The following is a 22236-nucleotide window of genomic DNA, read 5'->3' on the forward strand; positions in this document are numbered from 1 at the left end:
ACATACAAGGCAAGTATTCTAAATAATGACAAAATCAAAGAAATGTTGTGCAATGCCCACCTGGAAACACTAATTAGCAAAAACGTCAAAATACTGGTGAATTAAAGCGAGCGCCCCTGCGAAATAAAGATAAGAGAATTAAGGCACCTGCAAAATTATGGACGTGGCCATTGGCATGTAGTTCAGTTGATGACTCGTCGCCAGTTGTGAGGTCTTGCCCATTCGTCTCTAATAGGGTACTGAATGAGGTGGTGCAGTGGTTAGCACACTGGACTCGCATTCGGGAGGATGACGGTTCAATCCTGCGCCTGGCCATCATGATTAAGGTTTTCCGTGATTTCCCTAAATCACTCCAGGCAGACGCTGGGATGATTCCTTTGAAAGGGCATGGCTGATTTCCTTCCCCGTCCTTTCCCAATCCGATGAGACCGATGACCTCGCTGTCTGGTCTCCTACCTCAAACAACCAAACCCCCCAACTAATAGGGTGCCTATGGGATGCAGTGTTCTCGGAATGCTATACAACAGTTCAAACAAATAACATTAGTAGTTTTATTTTCTAGAAAGCAAATTGACAGAACTTAACCTTGGAGATTTACAACTGTCACTGATAACTAACATCCACGATCTGTCACACATCACTGATAACTAATGTCTGCGATCTGGTGCCAATCTGAGTATCCAAGGCTAGCAGGAGCATCACTTATATTCCTTTCTGCTAGGTGTTGCTCTTGGCTCAGCACGGTCCAATCCTGCGTGCCATTGGCCACTTGTTTCCTCACCTTCTTCTCTCCTCTTGTGTTCTGCATCTTCGTTCCGGTGCTTGTGATTACACCAGAACAAATTTGATATGAAAAGAAGTGCTGTGAAGGTCCACCAGCTGCTGTCTTGATGAAAGAAGAAACAGGAAGAGTCTCTTCAAGAATATTTTCTCATAATAAAGGAAACTGCCAGCTGTGGTGGTATTGATAATAAATCGCTATTTCAGTATGTGATTGATGGAGTAGAAGACAACCCAGGCCCAAAACTTCTACTCTATAGTGCTAGGAGTATGGAAAAGTTTAAGGAAAAAATGAAGCAGTACAAAAGAGCTGTGAACTTATTGCCAAGAAGAGATAACAAAAGTTACATCAATGAAAATTTAAACTCCAGTAAGGAAGATGCTAAAGACTCAAGCAGTAGAAATATTAAAAGTGTAGCTTTGGATCCAAGCAAAGTGTTTCAGTCGTGGTGCAAATGGTTGCAAGTCAGGTAATTGCAACAACAAGATCAAGGGAAAGAGTTGCTTCAATTGCAATGAGTTTGGCCATATCTCATCTGAATGCACGAAGGAGAAGACTAATCGAGATAATTGTGAATGCAAACACTGTAAGAAGAGCATGTATCAATAAGTAACAGAGAGGTGAAGGTGCCAACTGGATGTGGCATTCAGCTTAATTTATGACGACAGAATGTTTATGAGATAGTGGATGCTCCAAGTTTGCAAGAAACGGATGTAGTCTTGCAGGATTTAGGAAAAAATTCATCTCTCCATAAGGTTATTTCACAGACATTATTGGGGTTTATGATGTGAAAATTGAAACAGATATTTATGTGGTTTCTAGAGATGCAATGAATTTAGAAATGGTCGTTGGAAACAATTTCCTAGCGCAAACTGAAATTTTAATAAACAAGGGCAGAGTTACTATTAGGAAACCATTAGGGGAAGATCATCTTAAGTGTATCCATGTAGTAGACAAACCAGAATGAGATACTGAAAGCTCTTTTAGTTATGAAACGAAGAAATACATCAAAGATTTAGTGACAAATTACACCATAATAAAGATGAAGTCCACTGATGTCAGAAAGGAAAGAGAGAAGGAAATTGTGAGAATCAAGTTCATCTGAATATACTAGCCAGGTTGTAGTTGTGAAAAAGAAAAATAGTGATTATAATGTCTGTATGAACTACAGAAAATTAAATAAGATCACAGTGAAAGATTATTACCCATTGCCCCTCATAGAAGATCTTTTGGATAAACTGCAAGACATCTGTGTGGGTCCAACACTAGACCTCAAGAATGTTGTAGAAGAATAAAGCTCAAAGTATTTCGCTTGTGACTCACTCAGGACAGTTTCAGTTCAGGAAAGTTACGTTTGGTGCAAAAAAATTCATCTGCAGTGTCCCAGAATTTTATAAACACTATTTTTTTTTTGGGCAGTGGATCGAGTGAACATTGTATTGATTTATCTGAACGATACTGTAATATCAGCAAAGGGTGATGATGATGCACCTCAACAGCTTAGTTTAGTGTTAGAAACTGCAGTAGAATACGGATTGGAAATTAACTTTTCAAACTTCCAGTTGTTGATGAGAGCTGTCGAGTTTCTTGGATATATTATACAGTGTGGATGAATCCGACCTCCTTCTGAGAAGACATTAGCTACTCAAAACTTCCTTGAACCAACATCTATTGCAGCAATACAAACTTTCTTCAGTCTAACAGGATTCTTCAGGAAGTTTCTCTCAAAGTACTCTTCAATTGCCAAACCTCTAAGCAATTTGCTGAGGAATAATCAAGAATATAAGTTTGAAGAAGAGCAGAGGCAAGTGTTCCAGATGCTCAAAGATATTCTTGTATCAGACCCAGTTTTAAAAATCTACAGCCCAAGGTACGAAACTGAACTAGATAGATGTAAGCCAAGGAGCGTTTATAGCCATACTATTACAAAAATCTCTGGATGATGGTGGGTTCCTCCACACTCGTATACGAGTAAAAATAACACCATATCAAGAGGAAAAGTGCAATAGTTATGAGCTTGAAGTTTTAGCTATTTGTTAATGTCTTAAGGAAATTCCATGTGTATTTACTAGGAATATGATTTGAAATTGTAACGGACTGAACTGCATTCCAAAAGACTATGGATAAGAAGGGATTGTCACCAAGAATAGCAAGATGAGCTTTAGTCTTGGAAGAGTATTCCTACACCATTGAACACTGATCTGGTTTTAGGATGAAACATGTAAATGTCTTAAGTCCTCGTGTGAATAGTGTACTGTTTAGTTTTGCAGATAGTTTAATAGCTAGAATTAGGAAAGCTCAAGAGAAAGATGATGGTTAGCAGCAATCAAGAGCATTATCAAAGAACAGCCTAATGGAAACTTCTAAATGAGGGATGGAATTCTGTTTAAGTTCTTTGATGTAAGAGAGACTTTGGTGGCTTCAGACCCTATACAAAGTGAAGTTCTCAATCTTGTATATAGGAAAAGTCATTGCGCAGTTAAACAAACTGAGGAGGAAGTAAAACAAGATTATTATGTGCCAAAGTTCACTGACAAGGTGAAAAGAGTGATCTCAAATTGTATAAAATGTTTAATTGTTAATAAGAAATCAGGAAACAAGGAAGGTTTCCTTCATTCTTATTCAAAGAAAGTTATCCATTATATTCTCATCACATGGGTCATATTTGACCACTACAATCAATGCACAATGAATACAACCACATTGTAAGTATTATTGGCTTATTTACCAAGTTTATCTGGTTGTATCCTGTAAAGACTACAAAATCAGCAGAAACAATTATTAAGATGGAATTACAGAAAACTAATTTTGGAAATCCAGCCCATGTGATCACTGATAAAGGAGCTTACTTTACTTCTGAAGAATTTGAGTAGTACTGCACTGCTGAAGGAATTGAGCAATTTTTAATAATGACAGGACTCCCTAGAGCCAATGGACAGGTTGAGAGGACCAGTGCTACTTTGGCTAAAATTGTTGCTAAACTTAGTATTGATAGGCCTTGTGAATATTACAAGGTGGTGGTATCAGTTCAACGTGCCATGTGTTCAACAGAAGTATTGAGAAAACACAATTTGAACTTTAGATAGGGATTAAGATGTGCTTACAGACTGATCTTCACATCACAAAGTTATTGGAAGAAGAAATTATTAATTCACTTGAAGAGAGATGTACTAAACTGAAGGAAGATGCTGTTGCAGATCAGTAAGGTGGATGAAGAAAATCATGGTAGTTTCAACCATAGTCAGAAGAAACCCTCAAAGTACAAACTTGGTGACCTGGTGGCAATAAAACAAAACCAGCTGGACCAACACTAAAGCTGAATGCCAAGAATTTAGGCTCCTACCAAGTTACAAGAGTTAAAACTAATGATACCTATGATGTATGCCAAGAAGCTGATAACTGTGAGGGTCCCAGAACTACAACAACATGTACTGAATTTATGCAACCATGGCCAAGTGACTACTCATTATCCGAGTTGGATGATTATAAAGTTGAACGAATGTGAGATTCAGTTTGGGGGGCAGGGTTTAGGGTTTCCCTGCTGATGAGGCTGGTGACATGCGAGAGAATGAATATTGGAGAGTAGTACTGTGTATTCATGGAGGAACGATATTCATGGAAAAAACACAAGTTCGTTGATTAAGTTCTTTTCTTTTGACAGTTAAGTACTAAAGTTGTAGCTAGGAGATTAATAATCAGTTCTTCGTGAAAATTAGAAATGTTTTTCCTGCAACATAAATGTGACTTTGGGCTTCTGTGGCTGATGTCATCGTAAATAAAACTGTTAAGGGCATGTGACCACATTATACAGTTTATGTAGACCAATGTCTGGGCCAGTATTGCATGTGGCTTTCATGAGGGTGTAGTTGTTGCTGGACCAGTGATGCATTATATGGTGTGATTTAATCCTGACCGAGAGAGGTGGCGCGGTGGTTAGACACTGGACTTGCAATCGGGAGGACGACGGTTCAATCCCGCGTCCGTCCATCCTGATTTAGGTTTCTGTGATTTCCCTAAATCTCTCCAGGCAAATGCCGGGATGGTTCCTTTCAAAGGGCACGGCCAACTTCCTTCCCCGTCCTTCCCTAATCCGATGAGACCGATGAGCTCACTGTCTGGTCTCCTTCCCCAAAACAACCCAACCCATTTAATCCTGCTGCTGATGAGCCAGTTTGTCAGGAACTCACCAAACTCTATTTTTGATTGGATGGCAGGAGGAGGCGGCGGGGGTTGGGACATGGGGACTGATAACCTTACTGAAGTTGTGAATATGAAGCTAATTACTTTTACATTACAATAACTGAAGCTCAAGATGCATTATGCCCAAAATATAAAAGAATACCAATAAAATTTGCTAAAAGCAGTCTCGATCGCATAAATATTGTATTTAAACTGGTGACCATTTTCAATCTACTGTACATAGATCAATCATCAACAGACCTTGTACTTTGCAAAGAGTGTAGTAAAACAGCTTAGAGGTAACAGAGTCATTATAATATCAAAGTGAAATAGTTATAAATATAGTTACTATGAATAGTATACCCATGATGGTGACAGGAGCTGGGCTGGCAGAGCAGGCTGTTCTAGAGAGATGTATTAACAACTGTGGCTCAGCTGCTTGTGGTTCAATAGTGATGCCTCTACCCCATGACTCCAGCATGGCATCATTACTGGCCAATTGGTATAAATCATCAGTATAACTAATAACATTTACTCCTAAAATACACTGATTTTGCCCATTAACGTAAAAAACAAAAACAGTATTTCATACTATTGTCCAGAAGAAGATTGACAAGTGTAGTGTAGGCAGTGGCAGATACATATGGGGGACCCCCTGTGGGGCTGCCCGCATGCTACCTGCGTCGCTCCCGCCAGTCAGCCTGCATGCTATTCGTTCATTTCTTTCGTCAGTCAACTTGACTGAATCGAGTTATCGAGTAGTTGTACTTTTCTGTGTAGCACATGTGTCTGCATCATCGTATTTTATGTGTTTCTGTTTGGCACATATATAGCGAACATATACCTACGAGAAAAGTCGCAGCCATTTCTAATGATCTTGATATGTTATTCTGTCTGGCATTTGTTCGAGAAAAGTTGCGAATATTCTGCTGTTTTCTCGTACAGAGAACCTTTGATATGTAGTGTTATAAATACAGACTATTCGCTGAATAAGAAGCTAGTTTACATTCAGAAGCAGAAATATTAAGACTGAAGAATTTTATTTCAACACTGGTCCACGTTACGACTGACATGAGAGAATGTTTTGCTAAAGAAAATATTTATCATTTAAAATTCAACATACTTTTGCCCTCACAACTACTGAAACATCACGGTAATGATCTGGCACATAAATTGAGCCAGTGCTTAACTGAACTACCATTCTTTGAAGAAGAATCATTCTTTGTGATTAAAAAGAGACTAATGGGAGAGATTCTTCAATACAGGCAAACTAGCAGGAATGCCCTTAATGATTGTGATTCTGTTATGCAAGTGTTGTCTCTTTGTCCTAGAACTGACTTTGCACATTCTGTACAAAATATTTGCTTGTCTACCTGCATCTATTGCTACAGTAGAAAGGAGTTTTTCAACATTGCGGCATACAAAGACCTGGTTGAGGTCGGCAGTGAAGGAGGGTCGACTTAATGGCTTAGCTCTGTCGAACACTTATGCTGACATTAATTGTCCTAGTGACAATGTAATTAACAAATTTGCCAAGAAGAATAGGCACATAGATTTCATCATTTAAGAAGGAGAACCACAATTGCAATTTTTTTATATCATAAGATGGCAGTGTCTTGTGTTTGTGTATAATCAGTTTAAATAAAACTTTCTTAAACTTTGCATGTGACTTTATTATTTTTTATTACGGTAAAAGTAAAGGTAACTCGAGATATCTTCAGTGCCCCCTCCTTGAGGTTTTTCTGTATCCGGCACTAATTTTTTGAGTGTTCTGCCAATAAATCACAGTTTTTGGTTTACTTTCCCCACAACATTATCTACGTGATCATTTCAATTGAAGCTATTCATAATTATAATCCCAAAGTATTTAGTTAAATTTACAGCCTATAGATTTATAATTTTTATTGTGCAACTGAAATTTAGTCCATTTCTTTTAGTGCTTATGTGGATGACTTCACACTTTTCATTATTTAAAGTCATTTTGAGCAATGTTGTGCAGTAACCAATATCCAGGAGGCAGGCTCCAATCACCACTATGCTGTGGGCAGTGTTGGAATGTTGCAAGCAGTACATTGGTTTTAACTGAAGTAGACAAGTCAGGAGTGGCCTCAGAAGGAAGTTCGAAAAAATCGTTGCGCTATTTAGCACTTTAAAAATAGTGTGTCAGTAGCATCTGCTCCCAAGGCTGTGCATGCTTCAGGACAATGCAAAATGCCACGCACCTCGATATTACAATGAGATGTTTTTGACAGTAAGAACTATCCTCAGTATTGACCACTCTTGCATTTCTATAATTCCAACCAGAATCATTCTTCAAATTTGATAAAAAAAGGGTACTTCAGGATCAATCTCGCCATTATGTACAGGCTGCAGTAACCACGTGGTTGTACTGAGGTTGAACAACTGTGAATTTGTCAGTCGGTGAACTATCATGACTTTGAAAGTGTTCACCTCGCATTTGTACACGGCTCTGTGAGCAAATGCTATTTGCACAACAATCTAATGCTATTTGCACAACAATCTAATGTTTTAAATGACATAACTTCTTTCCGCGGCTGCTCTCAAATAGTCTAGTTCAGCTGTAACCAATAAGCCGCTTGCCACAGTCTAGCCTATAGCTCCCGGGGCATGCAGGGTTCGAACCTGCCTCCTCTGGTATGAGGCCAGACACAGCACTTACGATGTACCTACACTATGTGATTAAAAGTTTCCGGACACCCCCAAAAACGTGTTTTTCATATTAGGTTCATTTTGCTGCCACCTTCTGCCAGGTACTCCATATCAGCAACTTCAGTAGTCATTAGACATTGTGAGAGAGCAGAATGGGGCACTTTGTGGCACTCACTGTCTTCGAACGTGGTCAGGTGATTGGGTATCACATGTCTGTATGCATGATTTCCACACTCCTAAACGTCCCTAGGTCCACTGTTTCCAATGTGATAGTGAAGTGGAAACATGAAGCGACACGTACAGCACAAAAGCATACAGGCTGACCTCGTCTGTTGACTGACAGAGATCACTGACAGTTAAAGAGGGTTTTTTTTGTGTAATAGGCAGATATCTATCCAGACCATCACACAGGAAATTCAAACTGCATCAGGAACCACTGCAGGTACTATGACAGTTAGACAGCAGGTGAGAAAACTTGGATTTCGTGGTCGAGTGGCTGCTCATAAGCCACACAACACACCGGTAAATGCCAAATGATGCCTCACTTGGTGTAAGGAGCATAAACATTGGACAATTGAAAAGTGGAAAAATGTTGTGTGGAATGATGAATCACAGTACACAATGTGGCGATCCAATGGCAGGGTCGGGGTATGGCAAATGCCCAGTGAACATCATCTGCCAGCGTGTGTAGTGCCAACAGTGAAATTCGGAGGCGGTGGTGTTATGGTGTGGTTGTGTTTTTCACGGAGGGGTCTTACATCCCTTGTTTTGCATGGCACTATCACAGCACAGGCCTACATTGATGTTTAAGCACATTTTTGCTTCCCACTGTTGAAGAGCAATTTGGGGATGGCGATTGCATCTTTCAACACAATCGAGCACCTGTTCATAATGCACGGCCTGTGGCGGAATGATTACACGTCAATAACATCCCTGTAATAAACTGACCTGCACAGAGTCCTGACCTGAATATCGTGGAACATCTTTGGGGTGTTTTGGAACACCGACTTCATGCCAGGTCTTACCGACCGACATTGATACCTCTCCTCAATTCAGCACTCCGTGATGAATGGGCTGCCATTCCCCAAGAAACCTTCCTGCACCTGATTGGACATATGCCTGCAAAAGTGAAAGCTGTCATCAAGGCTAAGTGTGAGCCAACACCATACTGAATTCCAACATTACAGATGTAGGGCACCAGGAACTTATAAGACATTTTCAGCCATGTGTCCAGATACTTTTGATCACATAGTGTATAATGACACAGCCTCTATTTTGCAAACACAAAAATGCCGTCCATCAAAACAAATATTAAACTGCTTCACTGCTTCCAGTATTATAGATCATTTTCAGCACCAGTGATCAAGTGAAATTTCCTTACTTTGTACACCTTCTTTTTTGAAACAACTCATTTCAGGTAAAGAATCTTTTTAGTCCATAAGTGGACTATTTGGACTGTATGTGGTGTTAATTGATGAAAACAGTGCAGTTCACTATTTGGTGAGATTGAGTTTCTTACATTTATACAGCAACAAACTTATTTATGAGACTTATGGTTCAAAATGTAAACTTATTTAAGAGAAAACAGCAGCATCCGTTTGGTGAATTCAAGACACAAGAATAGATATTTACATTGCAAGTGATATCCTCAACTACGATTCAAAATAATGTGCAGCCCTCTGCAACATACATTTTAACGGGCTTTCACATGAGATGAAAACTGTTTGTAACAAACCACAGGTTTTCAAATGCTTATTAAAGATGTTTACCCAGAAAAATTCATCGAGTTTCCTGCAGAAATGCTCTGGGTCCACTTAATTGTGTTTTGGGGATCACGTTCACTTAATTGACTGGAATGGTAGAAATACTATTCATTTATGAGTACTTTATGTTGTCTTGACATTTTCTGTAGATAGGCCACAGCTGATGCTTTCCTCTTTCTATACCCCTTGCTAAAAGGCAGCAAATTCTTATATTGTTTATTTATTATTATTATTATTAATTATTATTATTATTATAACAATTATTATTATAACAATTATTATTTATTGCCCTTAAAGAGAACTGTAACCTCACTAAACAAGATCACTATGCTGTATTTTATCACCAATTGCCAAGCATTGCATGATGTTTTTGAAGATAATGCTTACAGACCCTGATAAAGTGTCTTTTTCAAGTCTGAAGATGGATATTTTATCAATGTCTATGTTTTTATAGCGCCCATTGAGACCTTTCAGGACTGCACGATGCTAGCTAGAAAGTACTGGGACCTACTAGTTTATACTAGAGCTACCAAAGTTTGGTTTTGATCATTATTAACTATTTGATGATTGATTTCATTCATTAGTCTTCCAACTAGGGACCACAAGCTTACAATCATGATGACAAATACTGCTACTTCATGTTTTCTTCATCTAAACAATTTTTTTTTCATTAATGCACTGTGTCTAGCACAGTGTTCAATCGGCCATGTAACACCAGCTGTCTTTTTCTAATCTCGGAAGGTCCCAAATGTCGCCACAACTGTTCTCTACCATTTTTATAAATTGGACCCAGTATATATATGCGGGAAAAATATATTTAAAAACAAAGATGATGTGACTTACCATACGAAAGCGCTGGCAGGTCGATAGAAACACAGACAGACACATACATACACACAAAATTCTAGCTTTCGCAACCAATGGTTACTTCATCAGGAAAGAGGGAACGAGAGGGGAAGACGAAAGGATGTGGGTTTCAAGGGAGAGGGTAAGGAGTCATTCCAATCCCGGGAGTGGAAAGACTTACCTTAGGGGGAAAAAAGGACAGGTATACACTCGCCCACACACACACACATATCCAACTGCACATACACAGACACAAGCAGACATTTGTAAAGGCAAAGAGTTTGGGCAGAGATGTCAGTCGAGGCGGAAGTAAAGAGGCAAAGATGTTGTTGAAAGACAGGTGAGGTATGAGCGGTGGCAACTTGAAACGGAGGTTGAGGCCTGGCAGATAACGAGAAGAGAGGATATACTGAAGGGCAAGTTCCCATCTCCGGAGTTCTGACAGGTCGGTGTTAGTGGGAAGTATCCAGATAACCCGGACGGTGTAACACTGTGCCAAGATGTGCTGGCCGTGCACCAAGGCATGTTTAGCCACAGGGTGATCCTCATTACCAACAAACACTGTCTGCCAGTGTCCATTCATGCGAATGGACAGTTTGTTGCTGGTCATTCCCACATAGAAAGCTTCACAGTGTAGGCAGGTCAGTTGGTAAATCACGTGGGTGCTTTCACACGTGGCTCTGCCTTTGATCGTGTACACCTTCCAGGTTACAGGACTGGAGTAGGTGGTGGTGGGAGGGTGCATGGGACAGGTTTTACACCGGGGGCAGTTACAAGGGTAGGAGCCAGAGGGTAGGGAAGGTGGTTCGGGGATTTCATAGGGATGAACTAAGAGGTTACAAAGGTTAGGTGGACGCCGGAAAGACACTCTTGGTGGAGTGGGGAGGATTTCATGAAGGATGGATCTCATTTCAGGGCAGGATTTGAGGGAGTCGTATCCCTGCTGGAGAGCCACATTCAGAGTCTGATCCAGTCCCGGAAAGTATCCTGTCACAAGTGGGGCACTTTTGGGGTTCTTCTGTGGGAAGTTCTGGGTTTGAAGGGATGAGGAAGTGGCTCTAGTTATTTGCTTCTGTACCAGGTCGGGAGGGTAGTTGCGGGATGCGAAAGCTGTTTTCAGGTTGTTGGTGTAATGGTTCATGGATTCCGGACTGGAGCAGATTCGTTTGCCACGAAGACCTAGGCTGTAGGGAAGGGACCGTTTGATGTGGAATGGGTGGCAGCTGTCATAATGGAGGTACTGTTGCTTGTTGGTGGGTTTGATGTGGATGGACATGTGAATCTGGCCATTGGACAGATGAAGGTCAACGTCAAGGAAAGTGGCATGGGATTTAGAGTAGGACCAGGTGAATCAGATGGAACCAAAGGAGTTGAGGTTGGAGAGGAAATTCTGGAGTTCTTCTTCATTGTGAGTCCAGATAATGAAGATGTCATCAATAAATCTGTACCAAACTTTGGGTTTGCAGGCCTGGGTAACCAAGAAGGCTTCCTCTAAGCGACCCATGAATAGGTTGGCGTACGAGGGGCCCATCCTGGTACCCATGGCTGTTCCCTTTAATTGTTGGTATGTCTGGCCTTCAAAAGTGAAGAAGTTGTGGGTCAGGATGAAGCTGGCTAAGGTAATGAGGAAAGAGGTTTTAGGTAGGATGGCAGGTGATCGGCGTGAAAGGAAGTGCTCCATCGCAGCGAGGCCCTGGACGTGCGGAATATTTGTGTATAAGGAAGTGGCATCAATGGTTACAAGGATGGTTTCCGGGGGTAACAGACTGGGTAAGGATTCCAGGCGTTCGAGAAAGTGGTTGGTTGGGAGACTGCATGTAATGGGTTGAAGGTGTTGATCTACATAGGCAGAGATACGTTCTGTGGGGGCTTGGTAATCAGCTACAATGGGGCGGCCAGGATGATTGGGTTTGTGAATTTTAGGAAGAAGGTAGAAGGTAGGGGTGCAGGGTGTCGGTGGGGTCAGGAGGTTGATGGAGTCAGGTGAAAGGTTTTGTAGGGGGCGTAAGGTTCTGAGGATTCCTTGAAGCTTCGACTGGACATCAGGAATGGGATTTGTGGTGTCACCGCCAGACACCACACTTGCTAGGTGGTAGCCTTTAAATTGGCCGCGGTCTGGTAGTATACGTCGGACCCGCGTGTCGCCACTATCACTGATTGCAGACCGAGCGCCGCCACACGGCAGGTCTAGAGAGACTTCCTAGCACTCGCCCTAGTTGTACAACCAACTTTGCTAGCGATGGTTCACTGACAAAATACATTCTCATTTGCCGAGACGATAGTTAGCATAGCCTTCAGCTACATCATTTGCTACGACCTAGCAAGGTGCCATTATCAGTTGCTATTGATATTGTAAAGAATGTACAGACAAGAGCTACGTTCAACATTAATGGATTAAAGTGAAGTATTCCACCAGTTACCTCCTTTTTTTCTGAAGTCTAAATTCCTTGTCCTGTTCCAGAACTCACGCCAGCCTGCGTGAGCTTAAACGCGTGCCTTTCGGCTGCCTCTATAAAGGTTGGCTCTCCTGCCAATCCACAACAGGATTACCTTGGCAAACTTTGTATGTGGTGTTGTCTGAAAGCTGACGCAGTCCCTCAGCCACATACTCCCGACGATCAAGTACCACTGTCGTGGAACCCTTGTCCGCCGGAAGAATGACGATGGAACGGTCAGCCTTCAGATCACGGGTAGCCTGGGCTTCAGCAGTGGTGATGTTGGGAGTAGGATTAAGGTTTTTTATGAAGGATTGAGAGGCAAGGCTGGAAGTCAGAAATTCCTGGAAGGTTTGGAGGGGGTGATTTTGAGGAAGAGGAGGTGGGTCCCGCTGTGACGGAGGACGGAACTGTTCCAGGCAGGGTTCAGTTTGGATAGTGTCTTGGGGAGTTGGATCATTAGGAGTAGGATTAGGATCATTTTTCTTCGTGGCAAAGTGATATTTCCAGCAGAGAGTATGAGTGTAGGACAGTAAATCTTTGACCAGGGCTGTTTGGTTGAATCTGGGAGTGGGGCTGAAGGTGAGGCCTTTGGATTGGACAGAGGTTTCGGATTGGGAGAGAGGTTTGGAGGAAAGGTTAACTACTGAATTAGGGTGTTGTGGTTCCAGATTGTGTTGATTGGAATTTTGAGGTTTTGGAGGGAGTGGAGCTGGAAGTGGGAGATTGAGTAGACGGGAGAGACTGGGTTTGTGTGCAATGAGAGGAGGTTGAGGTTTGCTGGAAAGGTTGTGAAGGGTGAGTAAGTTGCCTTTCCGGAGGTGAGAAACCAGGAGATTGGATAGTTTTTTTAAGGTGGAGGGTGGCATGCTGTTCTAATTTGCGGTTGGTCTGTAGGAGGATGCTCTGAACAGCCGGTGTGGATGTGGGAGAGGAAAGATTGAGGACTTTTATTAAGGATAGGAGTTGACGGGTGTGTTCATTGGCTGAGTTGATGTGTAGGTGAAGGATTAGGTGGGTGAGGGCTATGGATTGTTCAGTTTGGAACTGGTATAGGGACTGTTGGAAAGAAGGGTTGCAGCCAGGGATGGGAACTTTAAGTGTGAGGCCTTTGGGGGTAATGCCAAATGTCAGACAAGCCTGAGAAAATAAAATATGGGAGTGTAATCTGGCTAGGGCGAAGGCATGTTTGTGGAGGGAATGTAAATAAAACTTAATGAGGTTGTTGTGGGGGTGTTGTGAGGGTGACATGGTATTAGAAGATGGAAAGTGTAACATGAGGCTGAAATGAAAATGAAAATAAAAATATATGGGGAGAGATAAAGGTGAACTAGAAAGCAACTGGAGATCTGGTGTGAAAAAAGGCGAAAAAGTGTTGGTTAGAGCTGGGCTATGTTGATCCTGTGGTGAACTTGTGTAGGTAGACAATGATGTGCATAAAGGTCAGGTGGTTGTGTTGCCGCCAAAACACGTTAAAAGGTGGAGAAATTCGGGAAAATTTCGAAAAAACTACGTGTAAATGTATTAAAAGGAGTGGTTTTTTGATGGCAGATTATGAAAATGAGGCTAACAATTGTCTGACGAAGAAATAATGACGTTAAAACCTGTGGGAAGCGGCTAAAAATTATCAGTGATGTGAGAAAAACGGAAAAGGAAATAAAGCAAAAGTTATTAGAACTAGCCAAAATGGTTGTTTAATAGGTGAAAGGAACTGTTTGTGAACTAGAAACGGTGGATTTTATAGCAGCGGTAGTGTTGAAAGTGGAAAAAAAATTGTTTTTTTTTTTTGGTTATGGTTTGGAAGTGGGTTACGTATTATTACGTATTATGTATTATTGAGTATATATCGGTGGGATAAAATTGTATAGTAGATTACGGTAAAAGGTGAATACAAAGTGAAACTACTGGCGTAAACAGAAAGAGAAAATAAGACGACACAAAAGATTTCGAAATGCAACAGTGACAATAACAAACATAATTGTTGGGTTCAAATTAATGATATGAATATAGTAGAGAGAAACATTCCACGTGGGAAAAATATATCTAAAAACAAAGATGATGAGACTTACCAAACAAAAGCGCTGGCAGGTCGATAGACACACAAACGAACACAAACATATACACAAAATTCAAGCTTTCACAACAAATGGTTGCTTCATCAGGAAAGAGGGAAGGAGAGGGAAAGACGAAAGGATGTGGGTTTTAAGGGAGAGGGTAAGGAGTCATTCCAATCCCGGGAGCGGAAAGACTTACCTTAGGGGGAAAAAAGGACAGGTATACACTCGTGCACACACACACGTATCCATCCGCACATACACAGACACAAGTAGACATTTGTAAAGGCAACTGCCCAAACTCTTTGCCTTTCCTGATGAGGCAACAGTTTGTTGCGAAAGCTTGAATTTTGTGTGTGTGTTTGTATTTGTTTGTGTGTCTATCGACCTGCCGGCGCTTTTGTTTGCTAAGTCTCATCATCTTTGCTTTTAGATATATTTTTCCCATGTGGAATGTTTCCCTCTATTTTTATATATATATATATATATATATATATATATATATATATATATATATGGAAAAGTAATTGTTGTTGTAAATGTTTTGTATGTTTTGGAAAGCTGTTTCCTTTTTCTGACTCTTAACTTTCAAGGCGTCACTATCAAGGCCATTGTGTTTCAAAATCTTCTGCCATTATGGCTGTATCATCAGCAAAAGCTGAACATTCAATTTCCACACCACTCCTGTGCTCATTGTGTTTGATTTACGTCCCAGTTTTCTCCTTCCTTGGATGTGTGCTATTTTCTGCAAGCAGATATATATTACAATACTCTCTATGGGAACTGCATCAAATAGGAATGACAGAGGACATTAAAAAAAGTTCAAAGAAAGGCGCTTGTTTTGTATTATCGCGAAACGGGGGGAGGGGGAGGAGTCATGTATATGAAACACGAATTGAGGTGGTAGATATTAAAATAAAGGCATTTTTCATTGTGATAGGATCTTCTCATAAATTTCAATCATCAACTTTCTCCCTGGAGTGTGTGAAAATATTTTGTTGGCACCCACCTATGTTGGGAGAAATGATCATCATAATAAAATAACAGAAATCAGAGCTTGCACAGAAAGACTCATGTTTTTGAGAGTGGAACAGTTGAGAAATAGGTGGGAGGTGGTTTGATGAACCCTCTGTCAAGTACTTAATTATGAGGGTGGTTTGAAAAGTTCTCAGAATCACCATGAGAAGTCAGCGCTAGCACAACGAGTTGTTCATGTGATATTCACTGGATTGTTGGCTGTAAACACGTGCCACGTCAGTGCTCTTCGAAAAGAGCTGTGGTGGTGATGTGGCTCTGTTGTTGTTCTCATATAGTGATTTGCAAAGATGGAAAAAATAGAGATTTGAGCAGTGATTAAGTACTTTATAAAGAAAGGTGTGAAAGCAAAGGACATTCATGCTGATTTCCTGAGTACAATGGGGGACTCTGCTTCTTCATATTCAACTGTTTCCAAGTGGAGAAATGAATTTAAATTTGTTCGGGAGAGCTTAGATGATGATCCACGCATTGGTTGATCAAGATGTCTCGCTACCCAGAAATCATTGCAAAAGTGCAAAAAACGGTCATGGAGGCTTGCTGATTCAGAGTGCGTGAAATTGCTCCCACTTGCCAGATGTCATCTGAAAGGGTATGTCACATTTGAACTAAAGAATTAGAAATAAAAAAAAATTATCTGCAAGATGGGTGCCATGACTCTTGATGCTGGATCAAAAACGTATGAGAATGGACATATCGGAACAAACTTAGGCCCATTTTAGGACAAACAAACAAGATTGATTGTGCCGGTTTGTGACTACAAATGAAACTTGGGTAAACTACTATACTGCAGAGACAAAACAACAGTCAAAGCAGTGGCAACATGCTGATTCTCCACCACCAAAGAAAGCAAACACAATTCTTCTGGTGGGAAAAGTCGTGGCATCAGTGTTCTGGGGTGTGGAAGGGATTCCGTTTCCAAGACAAATTGCAACAAAAGATACCCAAAAAAGGCCAAGTTTAGCAAGGAAGAAAATCGATCTTCTATCAAGACAGTGCGCGCCCACAAACGTGTGTCATCGCCACGGCAAAATTACATGAACTAAGGTATGAATTCAGAATGAGATTTTCACTCTGCAGCGGAGCATGCGCTGATATGAAACTTCCTGGCAGATTAAAACTGTGTGCCCGACCGAGACTCGAACTTGGGACCTTTGCCTTTCGCGGGCAAGTGCTCTACCATCTGACCTACCGAAGCAAGACTCACGCCCGGTCCTCACAGCTTTACTTCTGCCAGTATCTCGTCTCCTACCTTCCGGGCATGAGTCGTGCTTCGGTAGCTCAGATGGTAGAGCACTTGCCCACGAAAGGCAAAGGTCCCGAGTTCGAGTCTCGGTCGGGCACACAGTTTTAATCTGCCAGGAAGTTTCATATCAGCGCACACCCTGCTGCAGAGTGAAACTCTCATTCTGGCTAAGCCATGTCTCCGCAGTATCCTTTCTTTCAGGAGTGCTAGTTCTGCAAGGTTTGCAGGAGAGCATCTGTAAAGTTTGAAAGGTAGGAGACGAGATACTGGCAGAAGTAAGGCTGTGAGGACCGGACGTTAGTCGTGCTTCGGTAGCTCAGATGGTAGAGCACTTGCCTGCGGAAGGCAAAGGTCCCGAGTTCGAGTCTCGTTCGGGCACACACTTTTAATCTGCCAGGAAGTTTCAAGGTATGACTTGTTGCCACACCCGCCTTACACCTTATTCACCTGATATGGCTCCGTCAGACTTACATCTCTTCCCAAAACTGAAAATTTTTCTTGTGGATGAAGATTCAGTTCAAACGAAGAATTGATAGCTGGAGTTGACAACTATTTTGCAGGCCTGGAGGAAACTCATTTTCGAGATGGGATCAAGCCACTGGAACATCATTAGACCAAGTGCATTAATCTACAAGGAGACTACATTGACAAATAAAAAAGTTTCAATGATTTAAGTACTTTTTTTCTATTCTGTTCCAAGAACTTATCAAACCACCCTCATATGAATTGCGGAGTAATCATCTAGACATTTAGAGCTAGCTAGAAACTCCTGTATATTTAACGTGGTAGCTTTTGTGAGCTCGCATTACTATTAAAACATGTCTGAATCTTTGTGTATATATGTTTCCAAGAACATTGAAAGTGATTTGTTTTCAAAACAGAAAGATACTGCAGGGGTCTGGTGTGCTAAATGTCAAGCAACGAGCTGGATGTTTGTCCTACTTGGAAGACCCACAAGGATTTCGTAGTCTTTTAGCACAGACTCTAACGACGGATACAGCTGTCTCCTGGTCTGTGAGGGTAAGTGTGATTTTTTAAGTTATTAGCTTTTTCTCTTAAAGAATTTGACACAGAAAAATGACTGATAAATATTGACCAAAAGCGCAGGTCACTGACATGCTGCTGACCTACAAGGTGTATAAAAAATGATAATGGTCATTAGTCTTTTGAATTCTTCTTCTTGAGTGTAGGAGGGTGTTTACACACATTTCTGATGCCGTAACAATTAATGACATTGTTTATGGGGGAGAGGAAGATAGCATATTGTGAAAAAATTGCACTTAGATGCTAGTATTCTTGCCAAAACATTGGAGTGTTTTACAGAGATGACAGTGATGATTCTTGGAATGCTGGATGAGTAAGAGTATGAGAATGGGTAGCTGATAAGTATAAATGTTGTTTAACTTGCTCTAGTTTATTGCTTTCATTGTTTTTAAAATATGATCTGATGAAAAGCTATGTTTGACTCTACCATGAAACTTCCTGAGAAATGGAAGTGTTTGCCTATATTATTTATTATTGCACTCAGTGTAAATGGAAAAATGTTCCTCTTAAGTAACTTCTTCATCAAGAACTGAAATTCCACTTTAAAAAATGCTGTGCAGTTGCTATTTTGCTTAATATAGATTTTCTAACAATGATTATGGCTAAAAAGTATTGACATATATATGCAATAAATCAATAAACATCTCATTGACCTATGAAATGAAGGTTCTATCAAATAATGAGACATTCTTTTGCATTCCCTGAGATCCCTAGGTTATCTCACTGTATAATTCGTAAAATGAGCAAATGAAGATCCATGTGATGGAGTGAATAGTTCTCTTATTTCTATGTTTTTTCTTATTCTTCCATATTTTGTTTCCCCTTCTTTATTTTGTTAGTGCATTATCAGTGGCCGAAGAATGAATGTATCATTCCTAAGGCATAAGTTTGAGTTAAGTTAAATGTATATCTGCAGCGCAATCGTTTTCATTTAACTCTGTGAAATTTTAATCCTACTGAATATTGTGTTACATTTTATATCAAGCAACACCCCATTTCCAGGCTGACTCAGTGAATGCTTTCTCATCAGACCCAAATGTGGCTAAATTTGCACAGTGTTTCTTGGAAAATGAAGAACTTGAAACAAGCATGTGTGAGAGACAAATTATACAGCTCCTGGCAACTGTTGTATATGAATGTGTAACTCAGGACAAGCTGAGTATTTTACCAATGTGGCTCACAATTATTAAGGTAAGTGAGTAAAAAATAATAAAGAATGTAAGCAGCAGCACCTGTTAGCACACAACAGTGTCTTGACAGTAAGACGGAAACTATAAAAAGTTGATAAATGTATATTCTACAAAAATCAGTTTACTGTTCTGGATAGAGAAACAGCAGTGTGCACAGAAGTAACCTCAGTAATGTCTTAAGATAGTGAATTGATAACATGTTAATAACCCACATTAATTATTTATTGGTCAGTATCAGTTATGGGAGCAAACTGCATACTACTTATCATCATTTTTTCTGCTTTCTGTCTTTCCCATAGTTGCTATAAATTTGTGGAAGTATGTCTCCATCTACTCTGCAATTCACATTTAAGTGCTTGGCAGAGGGTTCATCGAACCACAATCATACTATCTCTCTACCATTCCACTCCCGAACAGCGTGCGGGAAAAATGAACACCTAAACCTTTCTGTTCGAGCTCTGATTTCTCTTATTTTATTTTGATGATCATTCCTACCTATGTAGGATGGGCTCAACAAAATATTTTTGCATTCGGAAGAGAAAGTTGGTGACTGAAATTTCGTAAATAGATCTCGCCGCGACGAAAAACGTCTTTGCTTTAATGACTTCCATCCCAGTTCGCATATCATATATGCCACACTCTCTCCCCTATTACGTGATAATACAAAATGAGCCGCCCTTTTTTGCACCCTTTCGATGTCCTCCGTCAATCCCACCTGGTAAGGTTCCCACACCGCGCAGCGATATTCTAACAGAGGATGAACGAGTGTAGTGTAAGCTGTCTCTTTAGTGGACTTGTTGCATCTTCTAAGTGTCCTGCCAATGAAACGCTTGCCTTCCCCACAATATTATCTATGTGGTCTTTCCAACTGAAGTTGTTCATAATTTTAACATCCAGGTACTTAGTTGAATTGACGACAGCCTTGAGAATTGTACTATTTATCGAGTAATTGAATTCCAACGGATTTCTTTTGGAATTCATGTGGATCACCTCACACTTTTCGTTATTTAGCGTCAACTGCCACCTGCCACACCATACAGCAATCTTTTCTAAATCACTTTGCAACTGGTACTGGTCTTCGGACAACCTTACTAGATGGTAAATTACAGCATCATCTGCGAACAACCTAAGAGAACTGCTCAGATTGTCACCCAGGTCATTTATGTAGATCAGGAACAGCAGAGGTCCCAGGACGCTTCCCTGGGGAACACCTGATACCACATCAGTTTTACTCGATGATTTGCCGTCTACTACTACGAACTGCGGCCTTCCTGACAGGAAATCACGAATCCAGTCGCACAGCTGAGACGATACCCCATAGGCCCGCAGCTTGATTAGAAGTCGCTTGTGAGGAACGGTGTCAAAAGCTTTCTGGAAATCTAGAAATACAGAATCAACTTGAGATCCCCTGTCGATAGCGGCCATTACTTCGTGCGAATAAAGAGCTAGCTGCGTTGCACAAGAACGATGTTTTCTGAAACCATGCTGATTACGTATCTGTCTATGCAACTAATTGAAGGCAATGTGTTTATTGCCACATGTGTTTCACTTCTTTTATATGGGTAGCATCTTCAGTGGTGATTTCCTGTGCTGTTCTGTTGTTTGTAAATGTGATTGGAGTGTGTTTCTTGTTCTGTAAGCTATGTGTTGGTATATTTCCTATCTTGTGTGTTGCTTTGTATTTGTCTGTAAGAGTGTATCTTTTTTCCTCTGTTATTCATGTTATGAGTGTTACTGTTGTGTGCTTCCGTGTGTGCTGTAGTGTCGGTGGGGATCTTTGGTGTTTTTGTTCTCTGCTTGTTTTCATTTTTCTTTAATTGTGTTTTAATTTTTTGTACTATTTGGGTGTTGTAACCTTTGCTGAGTGGGATGTTATTTAGTCTGTATAACATGTGTCATAGGGCCGCTAATTTTTGATTTTGTGGGTTGTTGGATGAAGCATGTTTAATTGGGTCTGTGGCTGTTGGCTTTCTGAAGATGTCAAGTGTGTGTTGTCTCTCTTTATTGTTATATCCAAGAAATGTATTTGCTTTTTTGTTTCTTTTTCCATGGTGAATTGAATATTTTTATGTGTGTTGTTTATATTTGTATGTTGTCAGTTTTCTCTGTTGTTTCATCTACAATACAGATAATGCCATACACATATCTGTACGAGTAAACAATTTTGTATCTTTTTCTTTGGGGTGACTGTATCAAAGATTGAGTTATGTATGTGCCTTATGAATATGTATGCCAGTGTTCCTGAAATTGGGGATCCCATTGGAAGCCCATCTTCTTGTAAATTCCAATTTCATAAAGAATTTTATGTACAAGGATATGGGCTTCCAATGCGATTCCCAATTTCAGGAACACTGACAAACATATTCATCAGCCACCTCCAAAAATTTGTAACAACTAAGGGAAATACAGAAAACAGAAAAAATGACGATAGGTAGTATACAGTTTGCTCCCATACCTGCCCATCTTCTTGTAATTTCCAATTTAAAAAGAATTTTACATAGAAGAATATGGGCTCCCAATGGGATCCCCAATTCCAGGGGCTGGCCGAAGTGGCCGTGCGGTTAAAGGCGGTGCAGTCTGGAACCGCAAGACCGCTACGGTCGCGGGTTCGAATCCTGCCTCGGGTATGGATGTTTGTGATGTCCTTAGGTTAGTTCGGTTTAACTAGTTCTAAGTTCTAGGGGACTAATGACCTCAGCAGTTGAGTCCCATAGTGCTCAGAGCCATTTGAGCCAATTCCAGGAACACTGGGAAACATATTCATCAACCACATAGAAAACACAATCTTTGATACAGTTATCACAAAGAAAGAATACAAAATTGTTTACTCTTACAGATATGTGAATGACATAATCTTTATGGTAGATTAAACAACAGAGAAAATTGATAACTTCATACAGATGTAAACAACATACATAAAAATATTCAATTCACCATGGAAAAAGAAACACAGAAGCAAATACATTTCTTGGATGTAATAATAAAGAGAGACA

At 40.5% G+C, this 22236-nt stretch overlaps 1 protein-coding gene across 3 annotated transcripts in view; it reads left to right on the forward strand.

Annotated features, from left to right (window-relative positions):
* LOC124547995 (anaphase-promoting complex subunit 1) overlaps positions 1-22236 on the forward strand; it is a 374510-nt gene that overhangs the window by 307981 nt on the left and 44293 nt on the right. For all 3 annotated transcript variants that reach the window (XM_047125147.1, XM_047125148.1, XM_047125149.1), the window contains 2 exons: positions 17891-18029; positions 19056-19244. In XM_047125147.1, coding sequence (XP_046981103.1) covers positions 17891-18029; positions 19056-19244 — 328 coding nt within the window. The remainder of the gene's footprint in view (positions 1-17890; positions 18030-19055; positions 19245-22236) is intronic.

Source organism: Schistocerca americana, chromosome 1 (genome assembly GCF_021461395.2).
Source record: "Schistocerca americana isolate TAMUIC-IGC-003095 chromosome 1, iqSchAmer2.1, whole genome shotgun sequence".
NCBI lineage: Eukaryota > Metazoa > Arthropoda > Insecta > Orthoptera > Acrididae > Schistocerca > Schistocerca americana.